Source organism: Leptonotus elevatus, chromosome 2, assembly GCF_054856555.1.
Source record: "Leptonotus elevatus isolate MCC_2025b chromosome 2, RoL_Lele_1.0, whole genome shotgun sequence".
Lineage (NCBI taxonomy): Eukaryota > Metazoa > Chordata > Actinopteri > Syngnathiformes > Syngnathidae > Leptonotus > Leptonotus elevatus.
In genome coordinates, this window is record NC_141240.1 from 41,052,157 (window position 1) to 41,075,794 (window position 23,638).

The 23,638-nt window shown below is 39.4% G+C and overlaps 2 protein-coding genes and 1 long non-coding RNA gene across 3 annotated transcripts; 1 reads left to right on the forward strand and 2 right to left on the reverse strand.

Moving 5' to 3' along the window:
- Positions 1-2,573: 2,573 nt before the first annotated feature.
- On the reverse strand, positions 2,574-3,313 carry LOC147180057 (uncharacterized). The gene is made up of 4 exons (XM_086067104.1): positions 3,187-3,313; positions 3,021-3,080; positions 2,831-2,923; positions 2,574-2,615 (listed from the first exon to the last, which is right to left on the reverse strand). Exons 1-4 carry the CDS (start codon positions 3,283-3,285, stop codon positions 2,574-2,576), a joined length of 294 nt encoding a protein of 97 aa, XP_085923230.1. The 5' UTR covers positions 3,286-3,313.
- A 2,736-nt stretch (positions 3,314-6,049) lies between these two features.
- Positions 6,050-9,639, forward strand: LOC147180058 (uncharacterized; the record flags this gene model as incomplete). Its single annotated transcript, XM_086067105.1, has 6 exons — positions 6,050-6,702; positions 6,809-6,854; positions 7,508-7,599; positions 7,747-7,857; positions 8,881-9,148; positions 9,230-9,639. Coding segments are annotated over 6 exons (1,383 nt in total), but the record flags the coding sequence as incomplete, so codon positions are not given.
- Positions 9,640-10,208: 569 nt separating this feature from the next.
- LOC147180059 (uncharacterized) lies at positions 10,209-19,793 on the reverse strand. Its single transcript, XR_015093979.1, has 4 exons — positions 19,693-19,793; positions 19,401-19,565; positions 17,525-17,666; positions 10,209-10,301 (listed from the first exon to the last, which is right to left on the reverse strand). It is a non-coding gene; the product is annotated as an uncharacterized LOC147180059 (long non-coding RNA).
- Positions 19,794-23,638: the final 3,845 nt, after the last annotated feature.

The window sequence follows — 23,638 nt, forward strand, 5'->3', positions numbered from 1 at the left end:
TTTGGAACCACTGGGCAGTCCTCAGGGCTGGAAAGATGAGCTGGAGACAGCTTGTCCATCGCCTCCAACATGGGTGGGCTGAACCAGAGAGGGTTCAATGGGACGTTGCACTGTAAAATAACAAAACAAACAAAGAAATAGAGAAATTGAAATTTAACATGTGCCAAGCTAAAAGGCTGAATGAATCCATGATCACCATCACAAACCTGGAGAGTGCCCATCCACCCAGTGGACCCACAGGTGACCTCAGAGTCCACAACCGAGCTGCTCTAAAATGACTAGTGACATTATTGCAACACACACATTCATAAAATTTAAGGTTTTCAAAAACATGTTAGATGGTTTTCAAAAACATGTTAGGAGGTTCTCAAAAACATGTTAGGCTTGCGTTTACCTCCTTGGCCTTCCCGACGAGTGTCCAGTCAAAAGGGTTGGAAGGCTGAGGCGCAGTGACCTCACCCTTAACAACCACTTTTGGTCTGAACACTCGAGCTGGTGGCGAACGCTGAGGAGCAGCCGGTGCAGGTGGTGCAGGTGGTGCAGTCCTCTCCATCCGCAGGTTGACGGCAGCCCACAGCAACCGCGCAAGCACCGACATCCCATCGCTGTCACTGAGGTGTACCTTCCAGACATGATCAGAAAAAATATTATACATCTACAAACATACTTTTGATAGGAGGAGCACTAATAAAATGTTTGTTTGTTTTTTGCAGCAACTAATGTACTTACCCCGTCTCTACACCACAAGTGAAGATGTGACAGCGGGAAGTGGCCAGCAACAGATAGGTAGCGAATACCTACAGTATCAAAGGAAAAAACATTATTAGCTCAAGAGTCCCCCCCCCCCCCCCCCCCGCTGAGACACCAATGAAATCAGATCAGGAGGTGACTTAAAGAAAAGTAGAACTTTGTGTGTGAAAACAATTTTCAACATGGAACGTACCCATAAGTGCTGCCACCCGGTTGTACTCCTGGCGAAGAAGGTCCTGCTGGGCCAGCTCGACGTTCAGACGAGGGGGGAAGTCCAGCACAACGACCTGCACAAAGTTTAAAACTGTAAAATATACATCTGGAGCAAGATGAACTTTCATTCATATTCCATCCTTCAATATTCATTAACTGTTTAACTACGGGAAAAGGCTGAAATGTATTTTAAACAGAACATATTTGACATATGCAAGTACATACTTGAAATTTAAATGTATGATCTATATGAAGGAAATGTGTGAACTTACGTTGGGCCAGCGGCTGCAGACGGTGTGCAAGAGCTGGCCAAAGTCAGCCGCTGCCTCAGCGATGGGGCGGCCCAAGTTGTTGCTGGGAGCCAAAATGCAGACCACCTCGGGTGACCGAGGCAGAACAGCATTCAGCACCTCAGCACGCAACTCGGAGGCCCTGGCACCCGGGGTGGACATCACGGCAAACGAGAAACGTCCCTCCGGCATCTTCACAACCCCATCGGCAATGGCTCGCAGGTGGGAGTCACCAACAACCAGGACAAACTATTACAAAAGAAAAAAAAAAGTAGTAATTGAAAAAAGGAAAGAGGTAATTTAAAAAAATAGACACAAATGAAGGTTGTTAATTTGTTATAAAGGCAGAGTTGATTATAAAACATACCGTGTTGTCCTGGTTCAGTGCTGGAATGACCAGTTTGTGCCTCCGCCCAGTCACAGCTGAAACTGGCCATTCCCGAACTCTGTGGCGCCAGCCAGTGCCTCTGCCTAAAATGATGCACACACAGAATACCATGTCAAGTCTCAACTTCAATTGCTGACAATGCACAGTACAAGTACATGTTCCACTTTGAGTGTATATGAACCTGCAAAATATTGGAATTGTTTAAAATAATCGATTGTAAAACTGCTGCAAAAGCAATTAAAATTATGACTGACCTGGTACCAGAGCCTTGGCACAAACAGGGGACACCTAAAACATAAAGCATAGACATTACACAATTGTAGGCATGTGCAGTCACCATAATGCAGAGTAAATAGCAAACATAGGTTAAATTAGTTTCAATTTAAATTGACCAGGTATTTTGTACATACAAGTGATGTTAATTCAGGCCAGGTTTATTCATGAAATTCTTAATCACAAAAGAGATTCAAGGACTTAACTGATACTTTTGTTTGTGTCTGAAATACAGTCACAATTGCTCAATTTTGCTAGAATTTTCTGATCAAATACATGAGCAGAAAGGCAGCAGATTGTACCAGATTAGATTATAGTATAAAGGAAGCATATAGAAATATGTTTTTGACAAAACAATGACATACACTGTTTAGATAGACATGAAGTCTAAAACAAAACATTAGATATTAAATATAACCGTCTTAGTTATTATTTACATCTGGTCTATGTAACTTAAAAGAAACCATGTGAAATATCTGTCTATCTATCCGGGCTCGGCATCTCACAAATTTGTGATCAATGTTAGTGAGTTCATTTTTGACATCAGTAAAATTTTTGAAATCTTGTAGAAAACAGACTTCATCACAATTAAATTCAGAATTAGTTTGACATGAATAAAGCAATGCACAAATATCGCTCAGTCATACACTCTATATTTGTCAAACTATGCCCTGGTACCATGGCATAGTTGGTACATGGTACTGGTACATGTTTCAACACATGTGTTGAACCATGTTGGTAGTCCATTTTTAATAAAGGATTTTCTTACATTACTATTGAGTGTCTTGAATACACAGACTGCTTTTTACATAAGCATTTTAGCATTTTTTTCTGCTTGACTCTATATTTGTAGCCGGAAATAATGTGTATTGCACATTAACAAAGTTAATTGCATTTTGCCTGCTGTGGAACATACCTGGTGGGCAGCCACAGTAGAGGTATGCGGTGGGGAGCGGGCGTCCACAGTGGCGAGCCGACTGGCTGGAGCTGAAGTTCGGACTCTGGCCTTCTAAATACACATTGCAAATGTTTAGGATATTAAAAAAAAGTGTAATAGTAATAAAAAAATGATAAACTGTTGCTAAAATATGGCGTGAAACTCGTACCTTGTTCACTGGAGACTGCATCGTGGTCCCATCACTGGTGGCAGAGGGTGGGGACCGAGGCTGAAAACAAAATATACAGCACATTGAGGACCTAGCAGTGTGACTCAAAATAACTCAACACAGAATACACCACCGCCAAGTGCAGAATTGAATAGAGGCAAAGTACCTGCTGGGGTGCGATGTTTGGGCTCAGTTCCGGAGCAGCAAGGTCCAGCTTCTTCCATCGGCGCTTGGCTGCCTCGGAACGCTTCCCCTTCCGCGGCATGCTGCTACAGCAACCTTTACTGTAAGCAAAAAGAAAAGAAAAAAAACTTCCCAAGACAAAGTCAAAAGTAAACTGGCAGTAAAAAAAGGAAATCAATTTAAACACAACAAAATAGTAAAGTAATGATATTAGAGTGTTTGTAATGTGCTGTTGAGTGCAAGTTGAGCTGTATTTGCGTTCTAGACTCTGTGATGTAGATCTTATATATGTATTATGTTGTTTGAGGGCAAGATGGAAGCAGGTAGATGAGGTGGAAGTCCAAGGCGGTGCTGAAGGTTTGAAATCCAAGTATCACGGTCAGCAGCTTTCCAATTCGCACAGTGCTCAGCGGATCGCTAAAAGATTCAAGATAAAATTTGTAGTTAATCTCAGATGTGTATGAAACATTAAAAATGTACATTGAGTCTAATGAGGCAGTGGTGTCATTGTAATAAAAATAAGAAACCGTCATCAATTGAAGTATAGTAACATCACACATTGTATAGTTCATTGATTATAAATAATGCAGAGCCTTGAATAAATCCTCAACAATAGAAAAAAATGGATCCACTATAGACTTCCTTGTTTACTTATTAACAAAGAAAACGGTATTGTAATAACATTGTTACTTTTTTTTTCTTTTAGATTAATTTCCATGAGGTGAAACGGTTTGGCAAAATGGATGGATATTCTGGATGGCCGTGAAAAAAACGATCGCTACAGAAACCAACGGTAATCTTTCAAGGGGGAAAATAAAGGCAGCTTTGACAATTTACAAATGTGTGCTGTAGTCAATCAATGAAGGTCATTTAACAGTGTAAAATACTTCCAAAATCCCTCATCGGCGCCGCTCCGCGACACGGTCGAGCAGGACACGCCACTCAACAACCGACGCCCCCCTCCCCCACCCCCACCACAACGACGACAGAATAGACAAAAACCTTACTGTATATTGTAGCAACGAGGGATATACACAATTGAGATTTAGAGCCTACTCAAACTTTTCTTTGTTTTTGTTTTCTTTTACTGCACATTAAAACCTTAAAGTGAGATCTGCTAGCTCTAGCTAGCGCTAGCAGGTGTAGTTAGCATGTAGGCTACCATGTCTAGCACTTAACTTTACCTATCTTGTTAAAACAGCAGCCGGATAACACAACGTTCAAATATGGAGGTAAATATGGTGCAAAACTAACTTGTGCAAAAAATTTGTACCTGTAGAAAAAAGTCTAAATTTGTATCTGTAAAAGTCGTGATTTGTATCTGTAAAAAAAATGTGTGCCTGTAAAAAAACAAATTTGTGTCTGTAAAAGAAATTTGTACCTGTAAAAAAAAAATGTGTATGTGTAAAACAAATTTGTATCTGTAAAAACAAATTTGTACCTGTAAAAGTCATGATTTGTAATCTGTACAAAAAATTTTTTGTACCTGTACAAAAACTATAAATTTGTATCTGTAAAAGTTGTGATTTGTACCTGTAGAAATGACAACTTGTAGTCAAAGAAGTCTCCACTAGGAGTCACAAGTGGGTTTTCTGCTGCTGTTCAGTGACGTGAGTTTTGCCCCATTTGTCGCGCTACAAATGGAGCAAAACTAATTTGTACTTGTAGAGCGCCGTGATTTGTACTCGTAAAGAAGGGGGCGGGCTCTGGTGTAATGAAGGGTTGTTTTGACCAATCAAGTGAGAAGGATTTGAGCGGATTGGAGCGCAACCTCATTGGTTTAGCGAACGACGGTGGCGGGACTCGCGGAAGGATACAAGCAGGACACATCGTCGCCAACCAACATACATATTAAGAATACTTCAGTCTCTTTTGGTTTTTGCTATTACAAGGTAAGTATTATGTTACTTCATCATTCTTTCAAATATTGTTGTTTAAACGATGGTCATCCAACCTGTTTTTATGATTAGCATCACATATTTAGCTTTCTAGCTAGCTGGCATTTGATTTCATGCTAAAGCAGTCTAGTCATTATCGTCATTTCTGGCGCCACGGACGTAATTGCATCTCATGCTTTGGAATATTGTGGCTATATGACAACAATGAACAACTAAACTACTTCATTATATGCCAAGAATGGTGCAGTGCGCTGCTCCCCTGTGTTGGTTAAAATTGTTATTTCTTGTATTAGTTAGCTGGCTAACAAACTAATTCATGTAGCTCACATATGCGCCATTGACAGGTACTGGAGGGAAGATGCACCCAATCGATGTTATGTATGTACACATTTGACTCCATAGTGTTCTTTATCTTGTTTTGCCTTCTAGAAAAATGACCGATCAGAGCAACAGCTCTTCGCTGCAGCAGCAGGTGAGCGGAATATCGCTACTGCCTTGACATTAATGGTGTGTTTTTTGTTATTATTTCTTCCTGTTTGCATAATAATGTAATCAATAATAATGCACATTACACACGACCTATACAGAGTGTCCCAAAAGTCTCTTCACAATTATAACAATTTTGAGATATTTTAAGTACCTTCATTTGTGTGAGTTTTTTTTTAAACTTAATTTAATAGACCTCTATATGGGCATCATCATTTACACCAAGCACATGAAAACGGTACTCGATTTGTTGCCATGTTTGCTGCAGGTTTACCATCCATCAACACAGTATCTGAAACAAATAAATTCAATATGAATGAATACTTTAATTAACAAACACTGGTTAAAATAAAACAAATCTGTTTAAGACATCTCAACAACTGCCTTTGTAATATATTGTTTTAAAAATTGTAAACATGTTATGGACACCCTATATTTCTCTCTAGGAACTGCTGCTGAATCTTTTACTGGCCCGAACTCCATAACAGACTATCGGCTGCCCTTGAGCGTGCCCCTCTGGACCTGGACTATCTACAATTTATAATTTCACAGGACATGGTTTTACTGAGTGCACTAGCTAACCAAATTCAGATCCCTCAGCAAGTGTATGAAGCCCTTACTGATGTGCATGGTCTACTCTCTGCCCAAGATGAAATGGAGCTTCATGTAACGGTTCCTGTGGGGAGAACAAAACCTGGTTGTCCAAAAATTTTAATATGTAGGGAATATGTTTCGGAGCTCCTCAGCATAGGGCTATCTGCAGCGTACATTGCCAGACTTTTAGGAGTTTCTCGGTGGACGCTGCAGAGAAACATGAAGAGCTGGGCTATGTCTGTTAGGGCCTTGTACGGTCAACTGACTAATGATGAGCTTGACAACCTGGTGTCACAAACACACCACTGCAACCCACATGCTGGGTACAGATTAATGATGGGATTGTTGCGGGCACAGGGGCATCGTGTACAGTGGCAGAGGATTCGTGCATCGATGCATAGGGTTGACACAGCAGGAATTGTGCTGAGAATGTCAGCATTGAGGTGTGTTGTTCGCAGAACATACTCTGTCCCAGGCCCAAGATCGCTGATGCATATAGACACAAACCACAAACTTATAAGGTTGGTTATGTTTTTCAAATCAAAACATATTACCTGTACATGACTTAACTATGTGCAAAAAAGTGATAATACCTAATGTTTTTCTTTATCTCAAATGTCATTGAAGGTACAATATGGTGATATTTGGAGGAATCGATGGTTTCTCAAGGAAGGTATAAATAATTGGATATTCCCTTTAAACGTCTAAACTTTTTGTCATTGAATCAGGCATTTCAATTGTGATTAGTTGTTTTTTGTTTTTGAAGACCTTCAGATTGTAGTACTAGTTTAGGATGGCTACCTCAGAAATCGGTTTCATTTTCTTTGGGAGCACCTTTGCATTTGTATTCTTCAATGGTAACATAATAGTACTGTAATACTCTTACTTACAGTCATTTTAGTTGAAAAGCTTTAATTGCACTTACAGTAACAAATCAAAACTCCATCATGTTACCTGTGACTTTATGCTAAGACTTCGCTGGCACTCTTTGTCTGAGAATTAGATTACATGTTTTCTTTGTTGACATTTTATAAAGACTCATTTCTTATGGAATCTCTTAAAACAGATGCAAGGTAGAGAATGAGATATTCTCAAGTGCCATTACACCAATTGCATTGAGTATTATTGTTGCATTTTACCTTTTTAAATATAATCCTGTTTTAACTACTACATGACTGTTAAAGGTTATTGAAATTGTATTTGTTAAGAGCTTTGAAATTGACACTTAAAATTGATATTGTTATTGTTAACGTACTTTGATCATTTGAAAATAAAAAGTACAGTTGTTTGAAGTCACAATGGGACAATTCCATTCTTCTCACATAGATAATGTATCTTGCTGTTGCAAATAATAACAGAGCCTCCACAACCCTTGCCTTCTTCAATGAAGCTGTTGAGAAGTATGGCTTACCTCAAAGGTTAGTCAGACATCATCACCTAGCCTATCCTACCCTTAATAGTGTAAATCTACCTGTTCTAACCATTGACTTGTTTTAAGGTTTTCGTTTCAGTGAAGTGTAATGCATAATTAATAGGAGTTCTCATTTTTGTTACATTTTCTTAAGGGTTCGTGGTGACCATGGGGTGGAAAATGTGGATGTAGCCCAGCTGATGTTCTCCACAAGAGGAGTTGGCAAAAACAGCTTCATTGCAGGGAAAAGTGTGCATAATCAGAGGTACTTTAGAAGACACTTCATTTTTATGGAACTACCACATTCATAACCTTGTAAGTTTACAGGGTGAGTAAAAAAGAAAAGAAAAAATAATACGCCAAAATCTATGCAATATTAAAAAATAATAATAACAACAACACAGAAAACTTCCGGTTAGACACATGTAAATACATTCAAATTATTCTTGTTTTTGAAGTGGTTAATGTGGCCACCACCAGCAGCACGGGCAACATCTAGCCTATTTGAAGAAGAGAAAAGAATGAACTGAATGAAAACTTCACTTAGCAGTCGATGGCTGTAATTGGCCTGGCAGAACCTCTGTGTGTGTGATTTTATTTTTTTCTTCTTGTGGTGGTATGTTAAAGACAAAGTTTATGTTCCACCACTTCCATCAAATATCAATTACATGAAAGACCAAGTAACAGTTGCAATCAACATTGGCAACTTACGGTTGTCTTTACTGCCAGTGGTAAACACTAACACTTGTAAAACCTAAAAACTTGAAGCTATTTACGACACAAGTCCAAGCTACAGTTTTTCATTTTTGCAATATCGCATGATTTTAAATTTTCATTTGATTTGTAGCTTTATAGGATATCCCCTTGAGATGCAACATCTAATTTTCAAAGGTGACATTCCAACACATACAAATAGTAATAATGTACAAAATAAAGGTAAAGAATTCTGCTATGTTCTTTTTTTTAATCACCCTTACTTTCTCATTACTTGAAATTAATGGAATGTTTGTTTCATTTATGAAACTGCATTTATCATTTTAAACTACTTTTTTTGTTGATAATAGAAAAAAAACATTTGCCATTGAAATGCTTAAATTTAAAAGGATTTAGAACAATTCAAACATGCTCTCAAAAATGATTAAATAATTAATTGGATAGCCAAGTAGTTGATTAATTGTTGCACCCAGTTGCTTGTTTGTCCAAATATGATTCACTTTTTTACATGGTTTAAAATGTCTTCTTTAATTAAAAAAAAAAGGGGGGGGGCACAATTACATTGACATTTCAGAATTGAACGTCTTTGGCGAGATGTCTACACAGCAGTCACTTGCCTCTACTATGCTGCGTTGCACCAAATGGAGGAAGATGATCTCCTGGACCTGTCCAGCAGTGTTCACCTTTTCTGCTGCCATTATGTCTTCATTCCTCGCTTACAAGCCCAGCTTGATGTTTTTAAAGATGGCTGGGACAGTCATCCCATGAGCAGCGAGGGAAATCGTACCCCGAACCAACTGTGGCACATGGGACTGCACTATAATGTACAAGAGTCTAATGATGTTGTAAGTACTTTTAAAAAATTGGTAAGCAAAACTTACTTTAAACAGTAGACAATGAATTGTTTTTCATATCAACTACAGGATTTGAACATCCCCCTAAACTGGGAGAGTAGTGGCCTTGTGTCCAGCAACACCGACTCTTGTGTCTATGTGCCTGAAACTGACTGCCCTTTGACACCTCAAGAACTGGCTGGACTCCATGCTGCTGTGGATCCAGCAGGACCTTCTACACGCATGGGAGTAGACCATTATTTGGCTGCAGTGAACTACATGCACAGTATAAACTATGTGTAGGGTCTAGCCAAGCGCTTCTGGGCTGTTATTTGTTTAAAACTGCCTGCACTAAATTACATTTTATAATTTAGTGCTATATATTGTCTTTTCGTACAAATTGACAATGAACTGTAATAAGAACCTATCTAGCAAAACATCAGAACTACATTATTTAAAGTAATGAAATAAAGATTTTGATCTATACCAAACCAAAACCAGTATCAGTTGTGGCGATGCAGTTCTTTAAATGGTCACTGAATTCTGTGTAATGGCTGTAGTGGCCAGGTAACTTTAAGTTTTGGAAGCATGTAGAAGACGTGGGATGTTCCGCTCTCACCACCTCCACTTTCATATCTGGCATGGGTATCTCCCATCCCACCCAGAACTTCAGGAGTCTTTTAAGATTCTCTTGAGACTCTAAAAAAAAGGAGAAAAAAAAGTGGAATTAAGTTGTGCATGCTATTAAGTAACAATAATCAATTAGATTACTTTTACTTTTTTTGAGAAAAAACAGGTTCTGCAACATCTGGGAAAAAAAGTGATCCCTGCTAGAGGATGATCATTTAAGAAAATCAAATCACAGATGTATCTATAAATTAAAATTCTGCCTTGTAGCAATATGTGTATGCTTATGCTTAATACTCATAATACAACTTGTGTTCATAAACAAGAAAAAATGGTTAAAAAAACCTTGATTTTCAACCACATTTGAAAATCTGCATTTATGCATTACAAAATGTGCACAAATATCAACATGTAATTTACCTGTCCCCACAAACTGACGCAAGTACCCCATTATTCTACATCTACAGTCAACGGAGTAACCATCTTCATCGTCCAACCCAGATTCCTCAGGCCATTTGATTAGGTCCAAAACAACCTAGGACAGCAAATGAGACAATCATTATGGCACCATAGTTGGCATTGAACCAATTCATTCTATTTTACAATTTTCTCTCTAATTTATACATATGGTCAATCCACACATGGGTGTTAATTGTGTGAAGGCTGATGTTGTGGTCTCAACAGCCTAACAATGAAATGTGTATCCTGCTGAGGAGAACATGTGATTGTTGATTTCTCATCAGACTTTGTTCAAGGTTGGAATTGTTCACTGAAAATGATTCCAAATCAAAATTTCCTTGGAACAAGGAAAAAACATTAAAAATGTTTGCATAACTGAACATATGATGACGAATATTCAATAATATAACCCTAACCCTAAGCAAACACTCTCCCTCTCATTTGGATATGGGCTTAAAGGTTGTATCTAATTGTGCGTCAAAGGTTTGCATGCAAGGGACTGTGCATGTAGCGAGTTTTTCTTTGTTGTCAGTTTTTAATTATTATTTATTCTAAGGTTGCAAAGATGTTCTCAAGACACTTGCAAAGTATATTTACGGCACCAAACATTCTATGTAAATCGCAAAGGAATAATGAACATGTTGAAATTTCTTTGCGAGTGTCTGCCACACAGCGGCCGAAATGAGTTTCTTCCGTTGGGTGTCCGGGCTTTCCCTTAAGAGATTTGGTGAGAAGCTCAGTCATCCGGGAGGGACTCAGGGTCGAGCCGCTGTTCCTCCGCGTGGAAAGGAGCCAGTTAAGGGGGCTCGGGTATCTGGTTCGGAAGCCTCCTGGACGCCTTCCTGGAGAGGTGTTCCGGGCATGTCCCACCGGCGGCAGACCCCGGGGACGACCCAGGACATGCTGGAGAGACTATGTCTCTGGGCTGGCCTGGGAACGCCTTGGGATTGTTAAGTTATTAACATTGTTTTTCAGTTTTAAATTATATTTTAGCCGTTTATAATTATGTTAACTCAGTATGGCTGTATGAATAGACCTATATTCTTATCTGTGTTACTTTCATGAGAAAGAGCAACGGGTCTGTCTATTCATTCGTAATCTAAAGGGAGGTTCCGGGGATTCTGCTGTGTCGGAAGGGAGTCAGGCTTATTATTATTGTATTTTTTCTAATCTGATTTATACCCATGGGAACGGATTCTCTTGTATTCAGTTGTAACCAGGTGTGTTGTGGGCTGACCTTTTTCTGAACCCTTTTTGTGAATAAATAACGATGTGAGCTGGAGAGAGGGAGCCACATTTGAACAGAGACATCGCTTGGATGGTTTGTCTATGTGGACCAGAAGCTTCTGGTAATTAAAACCTTTGCAAAGGAACTTCTTCAACAGAATCTCACCATTCAGTTAATTGAACACGCAAAGAGTACAATACTTAATATTGTCTACTCTAACAAATGGTGACCGCCGACGCTGAATTATAACGAATGGTCTCCTCCGTTGAACCAAACGGATGGTGTTGTTGACGTTGAGCAGGCTGCGGCGTTCCCTGACGGGCGGAATTTCTGGCGCCATATTAATTCCGGTAAGTGGAGATCTTTATCCACGTAGAAGAAATTTTGTCTGTCTGGTCCGCTGCAGCTGGTTTTTTCGTCTTCCAAAATTGTCTAAATTTAAAAGAGATCTGTGTGAACGAGTGTAGTTTGATGTCGTTCTATTGTGAGTTGTGATAATTCCGACGATATTGAACTAAACACGTCGTGGAGTGGTGCATTTGAAGGTGACGTGATGCAGACTCGAAGTGATGAAGCTTTTTTTGTACAGGAAGAAATAGCGGTTAATTTTTTGATTTGTTTTGTTTTTCGTCAACGCTATGAAGAATCCTTAGACCATAATATATATTGAAGATTATGGTATGCGCTCTGCTTTTTAAGCAGTTTTGGCCGATTTGGGGACGAGTATCATATTTGTTCATGGCTCTTATTGAAAAAGTCCTATTTACACGTAATATGTTTTTTAAAAAAAGCGCCTGTTTGAAATTGAACAGAAAGGGGTCCAGGTTGATTACAGCGATGATTGGATTTTGTATCACTGTATTTGCAATCGAGAGATTACGTGATTTATTTTGTTGGCACTTCTACAATATGTAGTTTTGAGGTCAGGATTCCCGTTTGAATTCCTTTTGTTCCACGGTTGAGTTCGTTAGTGCGTGACAATTTCTTAAGAAAATGCGCCTTGCAGAAATTTTGCAATAAAGGGAGAACAGTTTAGCTCAGCGGGATTGGGTAACCGCTGTGTATAAACGAGAGGTCACGTAATTCTTATGTCTGTCTGTGTGTGGCCATATGTGTTAACATATTGAACTATTAATACTAAAAGTGAGACGTCACTGTATTAAAACCGAATGTATACATCAAAAACTACAAACAAAAATGGAGGCGATTTCGACCCGGATACAGAATGGTTTGTCCTGAATGCGCTTCCGGTTCAGCGAAAAATAAAAGCGTCGATGAACAATGAAAAAACGAACTATGGATCGATTGTATACAAAGCTTTCGCTGGACAAAATGGTATGTCAGACTTTTGTATTTTCTTTGTTGGTAATGGAAAAAGGCTGAATTTGATGCTAAAATGACTCCAGCATTTGTGGAGCAGTTTACGGATGGGTTGTTCAAAGTTACCCGTTTACTGAAATCACCGTATAAAACTGCAGTTTAAATGCTATAAGATTTGTAGACAACGAATTGAAGGAATAACAACGTTTATTTTTTTATAATGACCGAAGAGTGTGTGCGTATGCATTTGAGTGTGTGACCTAGCTTCTAAAAAAAGGTGGGGGTTTGTAAGTGAGAAGTGTGCATATGGGGATTTTGTTTGTTTTTCTTTAATATTTTAACTAAGTTTGGTGTTGTTTTGTGTGAGATGATACTGTTGTGATAGTGCCGTTTGTTTTATTAATGGGAATATGATAAAATAGGTTTTGCGATTTATAATGTTAAGATTCCCCCCCCCCCTTCCCCCGTTTCTAGGTTAGAAAAAAAGGTGGGGGCTGGGCTGTGCGCTGTGAGCATAATGTGTCCTCGTAATGGGACTCTTTTTTTGTCAAAATGGTAAGAGGAATGATAAACAATATAAAATAAGTAATAGTATTTGACTGAGCTAATAAATCTTTACACTTTAATGATTGATGACGATGGTTAATTTGTTAACTTTCCCTTTTCGGGACAAATGAATAAAGAGTAATGATAAAATAATGGCATTTTGTTTGAGAGTTGATATAATTATGCCTACATCTTTATAGCTGTGGCTGGAAGTAAGATAGTTGAATAAGGAGTTATGAATGTTTTTGGAATTGACATGTTGATAATGATTTTTAATAAAAAAAAAATTCTGAGTGTGTCATTTCAGAAACTGATGTTTGAGTTCCAAGGCAGATGAGGGTTTGATGGCCTTCACTGATGCGCCCCAGCTGCTGATACGTTGTATGGCTAGTAGCTATTTGAAGGGGTATTGAAAAAAAAAGAAAAAGAAATGAATAAAGAGGCTGTGTTTTTTTACGAAACATTTTTGAGAAAGCAGGGAGTGAACTGTCTTGCTATGATCCCATATCCTCAGTCTGGCATTTTTAAAGCATTGTATCAACGAATGTGCATTTTTTGATCAGGTGAGCTCTCAGAAAGACTGTGTGTCATCGGATCCACATTGCAGACAGCGTCTGAATGGATGTGGCAGAGATCAAAGGTCTAAAGCCGCAGAGCAACAGTCTTCTCGTCCTGTGCCTAAGAAAAACATGATGTTCAAATTCCTCAATGCCCAGTGACTGTGTATACGCCTCATTCTAGTGACTTCTCCCCTATGGCTGTTTTGCATCCGGAGGAAATCTAAATGCCTGCTCTGAACATTGCTGCCACAACAGCCGCCATGCTGGCCAGGACTGAACATTGACAACAGCTGCCGTCCTGCCTTTTGCTGGGGGTCTGGACAAAGAAAGTTGGTGGTCGGAATGAGATGTGATCCATTCAGTAAAATGCTACATAGTGATATGCAAGGCATTTTTAATGTGTTGAGTGGGGAACTGTGATCTATAGCAAGATATTTCAGAAAATTGAAAACGACATATGTAAATTTGAAATGAGGGATTGAGAAAATTTATTTCAATCTATAGCCTACTAAATTTTTGCATATATTTTTGGGAGAATCAGTTTCTGAATTGGTACAATGGGAATTTTATTAATATGTTATGATATGATATATTTTTATTTTCCCCGTGAGGAACTTTTTTGGACTTCGTCCAGCTGCAGCTATAGTATAAAATAAATAATAGAATAGAATGAGTAGTAACGAGTAAAAGACTAACTAAGAGTTTGATGGCTAAGTTTGATTTTTTATTTTTTTTTAACAGCACTGTGATTTATAAATCCCAGAAATATTTTGTGTGCTGTGTTTTTTATGAGCCCCGCTAATATGTGAAAGATTAGCAGTTTGAAGATGATTTTTAGTTTGATTGAATCTAGGAAATGGTAGATATTTGTGAATTTTGTGTGATTTTATCCTCAGCCCCACTAATCTATAAAAGAGGTGAGGTTGATTGGCAGTTTAAATAATTTTCGGGACTCTAGGAGAATTGGCAGTTTAAATAATTTTCGGGACTCTAGGAGAATTAGAGTAATATGGTTACCTCTATTTTTATGGCCCCAAAGTCATCATATATTAGTGTCTTAAGTTGTATCTGCTTATGTTTAGTTTTATAGTGTTTTGTAGCTCTTTTGTTTATCGCATAGCCTGATTTAGAGGGTTGAGTTATTTATGACGTCTTTTGAGTCATGAGGTCTCTATTTTGTCCTCCCTTTATCTTGACGTGTTTGAAAAAATCAGTGGATCTTTGTCAAATGAGGGAGTTTATGTTTAAGAATTTAACCAATGTAGACGAGTTAGAAAATTAAAATCAAACTTAAAAACGAAATTAAAAAGGTTGTGGGGTATCGGCCTACACTCCAATTGACAGGATGAGTTTGAAAATGATAATCCACAGTTTGAAGAAATCTATCAGAGGAAATCGATCGCAAAGTAAGTCTGAAGCAAGCAAGGACAATAATGCATATTCGCCGAATGAAGGTAATTATATTATATTATATCTTTTATCTCAGAATCATATTTGAAAAATGTAATGTTTGGAGCCCAGTGTTTGCAAAAGAGTATAGATAATATGAATATATGTGAGTTTTTCCCAGCATGCCAGGATTCGGCCGGTCATGGGATTCTGGGAAGAGAATAAGAGATATGAAAGGCACAGTTATGCAAATTTAGAACAAATTAAGTCATGGTAAAAAATTACCTATTATTGAACAAAACCTATTTGAAAGATAAATATTTACAAGCTCTGTCTTATATTAATGAATGAGCGAATGTCATTCAACTCAATCAAGGGCTGGGCTCTATTTTAATGTCACAAAAATAGATCTTTTCCTGTTCCAACAGCACAGGACCTACGGATCTTAATCAAATAACATTTACTAATCCCAACTAACAAAAACTATCAGGGTTTTTTTTCCTCCAAATAAAATTTATGTGAGTTTATGAGAAACTAAAAATGAAAAGTTTCTGCACTCAGGAGAACGGCCCCAGGGGGTTGATGAGGAGAAATTCCACAACTGGAAAGGAGACGTGCCAGGCTCGGCCATCTCATCAACTGATGCTCTCAGGTTGAAAGGAGAGACGAAATTCCACAACTGGAGCATCAATCTTATCACCTCCGACCTGGAGCCACGTCAGCTGAATCCGTGCCCGGTTCCGGAGCTGCCGTTTGAGGACATCAGTCAACGGATCAAGAGCAAGTGCCTTTTCTTGGGCAATCATTCCTTTGATCAGTCACATTTTGGGCAGAATAATCCCAGGTGACAAATCGAAGAATTTGGGTAGTCTACCCCAAATTCTTAAAGAAGAGACGAACTATTGCGACACTCTTTTCATTAAAAAAAAAAAAAAAAAAAGACCTTCAAAGAACTTCATCACAAGATGGCTTCAAAGAACACATATTCGTCTGCCGATACATTGCGACACTTTTTAATGAACAACATTTTATGTTAAGCCTCACATATGCTATGCTTATTTCACTAAAAATCTTTTAAATGTATCAAATTGTTTTTTAATGTCAAATGATTGCTAAACTACCTCCTCTTCTGCTAAAGGGATGTTTTAAGGATAATTATTTTTACCACACAACCATTGAAAAAAAATGTTTTAATGTGTTGAGCTCTTATGAGCTCAAATGAGGGATTTTTAAGTTATTAACATTGTTTTTCAGTTTTAAATTATATTTTAGCCGTTTATAATTATGTTAACTCAGTATGGCTGTATGAATAGACCTATATTCTTATCTGTGTTACTTTCATGAGAAAGAGCAACGGGTCTGTCTATTCATTCGTAATCTAAAGGGAGGTTCCGGGGATTCTGCTGTGTCGGAAGGGAGTCAGGCTTATTATTATTGTATTTTTTCTAATCTGATTTATACCCATGGGAACGGATTCTCTTGTATTCAGTTGTAACCAGGTGTGTTGTGGGCTGACCTTTTTCTGAACCCTTTTTGTGAATAAATAACGATGTGAGCTGGAGAGAGGGAGCCACATTTGAACAGAGACATCGCTTGGATGGTTTGTCTATGTGGACCAGAAGCTTCTGGTAATTAAAACCTTTGCAAAGGAACTTCTTCAACAGAATCTCACCATTCAGTTAATTGAACACGCAAAGAGTACAATACTTAATATTGTCTACTCTAACAGGATCCAGCCGGAGGAACTGGTTCAAGTGGCTGAGGAGGTCTGGGCTTCCCTCCTAAAGCTGCTGCCCCCGTGAATCCGACTCCGGATTAGCGGTAATAAATGGATGGATGGGTGGTGGGTCTGGCAAACATCTTTGCAACCTTGAACTAACCCTAATGAAAAAATAAATATTTTTTTGTTTTGCCAGACTGTCACATCAAATCAAAATTGATATAGCTCCTTTCATACATTACATTGCAACTCAAAAGCGTTGAGTGAGTAAAACATCCATAGTACAGCACAAAGAAAACCCTAACCTTCCCCCCAACATGCCCATGAGCAGGCTCACTCAAACTCGCACAACCTTTAAAAAAAACAAAAAAAAAAGGTATTTATTTAACCCAAGTGTAATTAAGTTATCTGGTCAATCTTGAGTCAAATCAAATCTTCCGTTTGCATTCCCATAAATTCCAGTTAATTCCCATGCAAAAAATTTTATTTTGAAAATTACAGACATTTTAGAATCCTAGACATGCTTCATTGAATACCTCCACACTGCACTCAGACTTTGTTTCTGTTGGAAAAACTGATGCCACTGCATCGGGTCGAGACTCCAATAACAGCATAATGAGGGTTTCTTTTAGTCCTTGCTTCAGCTGTTTGAGTTGGCGGGAGTTTCGGCCGAGCACCCTAAAGTATCACAGGGGTGAGTGAGGTATGGATGAAGGGACTCCAAGTAAATATATACATGCAGTAAATTCAATTCAATTATTACTCTGTGCACATTCAAACACTGGTCTGTATATATTGCTGTACAGCCGATCGCCCATACACACCGTGCAAGCCATTGAAGCCACAGGGCGACCATCTTACCTCTCCCATCCTGAGAGAAGACTACTATATATACTATAGGTATACATACAGATTAGACATATACAGCTCCTAGGCTCTTAGTGTTGGGCCGGGAGGCAGGTGTGGCAAGGTGGTCACAATTTTTTTAACAAGTGGACACTGGACAGTATGTGCTGCTTTGACGACCCCTTTTTTCTTTTATCGCTCAGTTCTTTAGACCCCAATATTAGATTTGGCAGAGGCATCTTTTGTTGAGTTAGTTATAATTCATTTATTAAAAAATGTACAATTTTCCTCCTACAACCCTCATTAAGCATATAATGTATACATGTATTTAAGGCAAGTTGTAAAATGTCTGAAGTCCTCTTGTTTATGTTTAATAAATTTATAAACATCGTAAATCAAATGTTCTCCAATTTCAATACGGTAAATATATTCGAGGATCGTGTGTGACATAATGTTCATTGTGACATATTGTGATGGCTGCGAGATATCAGGAGGGTATAATTTGATGCTCAAAGCCTGGTTTCCAGTTGATGCTGACAGGGTTTGTGAGGCTCACTTTATTACCGGTAATTACTTGAGCCTATAGATTTGTTATTTGGAGAGGATTTAAAAAACGAAGAAATCGAGTTTGTGCAGTAGCTATAAAAAAACACTAAGTCATATTTCTTTTTCAGTCTTATTCAGGTGTTCCAAAGCATGATCAACAGCCACCCTGACTTGTTCCTCGCCTTGAAATGGGCGATATTGTTTGACGTCTCATCTATACAGCGCGACTGAGCCCGCTATCATTTTCTGTCACACAACCAACCGCGCATGCGCAAACATTTTTCATCAAAGATCCTCCTATAGGATTGTGTTAGAGTAGACAATATTAAGTATTGTACTCTTTGCGTGTTCAATTAACTGAATGGTGAGATCCTGGTGAAGAAGTCCCCTTGCAAAGGTGAATATTTTTCAGAAGCTTCTGATCACACAATTGAAGTCACCCAAGCAGTGCTCTGTTCAAATGTGTCTTCTCTCCAGCCCACATCATTATTTATTCAAAAGAGGGTTCATAGAAAAGTCAGCCCACAACACACCTGGTTACAACTGAATGAATACAAGAGAATCCGTTCCCATGGGTATAAATCAGATTAGAAAAAATACAATAACAATAAGCCTGACTCCCTTCCGACACAGCAGAATCCGGCCCTCCCATTTAGAGATAGCGAATGAATAGACAGACCCGTTGCTCTTTCTCATGAAAGTAACACAGATAAGAATATATTTCTATTCATTCAGCCATACTGAGTTAACATAATTATACCTACATCTACACAGCTATAACTAATTACAAAATGGTTAAAATATAAAGTAAAACAGTAAAAATGTATACAAAGTTAACAATTGTATGCCGAGAAACATTTATTGAGAGTAATAATATGGAATTGGCCTATCGGCTATCCAGTTACATATACAGAGGTAATGTGTAAAATGTACATTTATCAAAGCATGATATACTGTTAGATAGGAGACACTTAAGTAGGACAACTTTTGATGGATATAACGCTAGTCAGCCACACTTACTGCATGCTGAAGTAGATTGTGAAGGAGCCAGGTGCTGTTACTAGCCGTTAATATAGGCATGTCCCATGCCAATGCCAGGTCATTAACAGCCGTTGTCTGACACTCATTGAGTCCTCTTTTTTCACTTGTTTCTTCCTTTCCAGCAGATTCTTGATTCTCAAACAGCTTTAAAAAGAAAATACCGCACATTTATTTCCAATAAATTACATTTAAAAAGTAAAAGTATAGTCCATATTTTTTCATTGAATGACAATGTTTTCCAATGGATAACCTTGCACTTTACCGTACTTACCGGGCGTATGGTCTCCCCGATGTCCATGTCTGCCACATCTTCTAACATGATTGTCGCTGTCTGTGGTGATTTACCAAGCAACACATGAATTACTGCTGGGCTAATACCTAACAGACAAGGGCCCCCATGAAGGAAAGAATGCCCAATCATTCTTCCTGCCATGACAAACAGGTCATTATGTGCAAATACTTGGGAAGTGGCAGGAATTAAATGATCTGGTTGGCCTTCAAACAGCACAGTGCCGCATGCGGTTCCTATAAAAAATTAAAAAAAATGTTAATGGGGTTTGCCATTTTATGTTTAATACGGTTATAATAACCACATGATTGCAATTTCCTGCCTATGATTGTGTATTAATCTTTAGATTGACAGATTTGTCATGTGTTATGGCTATGCTGTCTGTTGTTAGTTATTCATAGTATAGCTGAATGATAACTTGTATTTGCTGAATGATTAATTTACAATAATTTGCAATATAATCACTGACCATAACTAAAGCTGTCTGCCAGGATGGTGCACGTAATTCCTTCATAAGATCATGAGTCAATTATCTAACATTTATGTTCTATTTTGCCTTGCAACTTAAATAAACAAACTTTAGTGGAGTTGGGCCAGTGTCTTTAGGATTCTTTAAGACCTACCGCAATCAAGTTTGAAACCATGTTGTAACTTGTGCATTATCATACTGAAGAAGTGTCTGTTAACCCCTTCTCCAATGGCCACATCTCCTAAAAACACAAGCAATCACATCCATCTTTCAGGTCATGGGTTTTCTGGCCTTCAAATTTGTATTTTTCATGTTTTCATATGTTCATGTGGGATTGCTGTTGTTACAGCATTGTACTCCCACAATAAAAATATTCATGCAACATGCAACAAGGACAGACGAAGCCGAGTGAGATCCACAGACACCAGCCTCCACCGATTCAATGACCTGAGGAGGAAACAGATTGTGTCTGAGTTTCGGTAGATGCTGGTGTGGTGGATCTGGCATGCTTGAAAATCTCCACCAAAGAGGGGAGCCGTTGACCCCTGCCGGAACAGAGCAAGCGCAACACCTCAGGGCCCCCCAGGCCGCGGCAGCGCCAAAGGACGACCCCCGGGCCCCGCCAGGACCACCGGCCGAAGAGCAATCCCAGGAGCAGGAGCACCCCCCGCCCCAACACGGCCCGCGCCCCCGACCCAACGCAGCAGAACGGGGCACTGCAGGCCCGCCAGGCACCCCACCGGCCCCCAACCCCCACACCCCCCACGAACCCCCGCCCCCCATCCACCCCGCCACCCACCCCAACCCAGCCCCAGCCGCCCCCAGGTCCCCAATCCCCCAGACACCCCACCACCCCCACACCCCGCAACCCCCACCACCGCCCCCCCCAACAAAGCCCCCCCCCCCGACCAACCGGCAGCCCCCCAACCCCCGACCCCCAGCCCCCGGGGACCACCCGCACCCAGGCACCGGCGCCGAAGAGGGGCCGGACAGCGGAGCGGAGAGGGCAGCCGCGCCCACCCCACCCCCCGCCGTGTGGAGGGACGGAACACCGGGGGCAGAAGGAGGAGATGGGGGCACCGGAGGGCGGCCGACACCCCCGAACCCCAGGCCCAGCGGGGGAAGGCCCCGGTCGTCACCCCAGCGTTCTTTGTGAAAGTTAACCCCTGTTACTGAGTCCGCCAGCTCGCCGACTGGCGAACTCTACCCCTAAGGGGAAATTTACGCTTTACATTTCAAGCACCATTATAAGTAATAAATTAATTGTAGTATTTTGTGCATATTCTCATGCAGTTTTGATATCTCTAAATTTACGTCTGTCATACCTGTCACCACATGAACTTGCATGGTGTGCAACAATTTCCGCAGGAAATATATTTCCACAAATTGGACAGGAGTCCTAAAAGTACCAAGCATATAGAGACATGGTTTCATAAAGTAGAAGTAACATAACTGTTGAATACAATATAGAACAAAGTATAGCAGATCATGACATTTGAATAAACACACTACTGTTACACAAATACACGGATTGCTTACCTCACTAATTACTTCTAAATCATGTTCTGCTGTCGGGACCGTTTCGTCTTCACAATCATCCTTCGTCTATGGAAAATATGGAATCAAATGAATAGAATTTTCATAAGACAAACTTGACAGTTCCACCGAAAAAGCCAAATGTTCATAGACAGGTGCCTGTGACAGGAGTTTAAAAAAGAAGTAATTTGACAAAAAAATTGCTATGCTTAAAATGACTTTTATCTGTTAACCCTGTGATTTTTAACAAGTGTGCGGTGAGAAATCGTCAGGTTTTCTAGTGGAAAATAATCAAATGTCAATTACTAGTTAATAAAAAAAAAAGTATATTTTTTTATTGATTTATAGCAACCAGCACGTATAGTAGCAGATATGGGCAACATGCCACGGACTTCCAACTTCTGTAACGCTGCTCAATTGAACGTTGCCGTTGATAGGTGTGAGTGTGTAGGCCAGGGTGTCTCAGTTCTCCAAAGCACTTCGGAGAACTGAAACACCCTACACACGAAAACAGCATAGGTGTCTGACTTACTCAATGCTGACTGAAAAAGAAGTGGGTATACTCAGTATACCCGCGTATACCCTGGACTTCACCACTGGGTGTTATCAAGGGCTTAAAGTTTTTAAAAAAATCCTGAGCCTGAACTTTTCCAGGGAGCGGTGGTGCAGTGTCCAACATGCCGATTCGTTGTTCGACCGGCATCAAGCCATTACTATTTGATTTGTCGCCGTGGATGGAATGGGCATTTGGGAAACTCATTAAATTCCCAATTGGCCAGTCCTCCCCAAGCGTCAGGTCATCTCTTTCATTATCCATTTATATTATGTATGGTACAGTATAGCATCCCCTCTAGTGCTGCAGCTATCAAATATTTAGGTATACAAACATCATATGGAAAATTCTATTGAATAATCAGGTATTTGGATTAAATATAAATATTTTCGCACGGTGAAAGAACAATTATGAATAAAGAAGACAATAAAAATATATTCCCACTTACTAATGATCGACCAACTTTCATTTCTAGATAATCAACTTTTTTGTTTTACTTAAATTTAAATTGTGCTTAACAGCACATTATTTTCCTCTCTAGAAAGTTTGGGAGATTTTACAAAAATCTCTCCCCATGGATTGAACTTCCGTTAAATATTAGGACACTTTCATCTCTACCCACTCTTAAAACACACTTACTTACCTACTTTTTTTTCATTTAATTGACTTATTCATTTACCCGCTTAAGATAATTATTGATTTTTTTGGTGATATTTTTGTTTTACCTCTTTACACACTTTTATATCCGCTGTCGCACACACTTGTTTTTCCCACGGACTCTTAGAAACAACCCCCAAACACTTCCACCTTACCAGCGCTTCTGCAGAGCGTGAGAGCGTGCAAACGCCTGACGTCACGCTCAAGGTGAAACCTTACGTTTCCGTCCCGAAACCGTCATCATTATTTGACAAAACAGGAAAAATAGGGGCAACAGCCATTGTGCCACAGTAGTGCCTCCTGTCCTTTAACATTTTTCTTAAGCATGTGTGGGTGATAAATATGGTTGTTTTAACACTCCAAAATTTGACATGCGCCTTTAAGTTACGGGAACTTCCTGCCACGCATATTCAGCCAACATTCAGCCAGTCACGAATGTACGTATGTATGTAGGCCGTGTGCCTCACAATGAACTGAAATAATAAGTAGAGCCATTATCATTGGCCAGTAAAGGAGTAGTCAAATACAACAAAAATCAAACCAAGTGCAGAGTAGACTGAGCTTTGCACTATATTAGAGCTGGGTACGAAAAGATAGCCCTTAGACTACAAAGATAAAGGGAAAAAATGCTACCACAGCTGAGCAAATGTAATAATTTGATTTTATCTATTAGGGAAACATTTGTAAAGACAACTTACATGAGCTCTACAGGA

Bases quoted from the DNA above. Each gene is read 5' to 3' on its own strand.
- LOC147180057 (XM_086067104.1), bottom strand. From the start codon at position 3,285: ATGCCGCGGAAGGGGAAGCGTTCCGAGGCAGCCAAGCGCCGATGGAAG. The intron at 2,924-3,020 runs GTACGAGTTTCA...ATGTGTATTTAG, and splicing joins TGCAGTCTCCAGTGAACAAG to AAGGCCAGAGTCCGAACTTC. The intron at 2,616-2,830 runs GTATGTTCCACA...AACATGTACCAG, and splicing joins CTACTGTGGCTGCCCACCAG to TACCATGTACCAACTATGCC.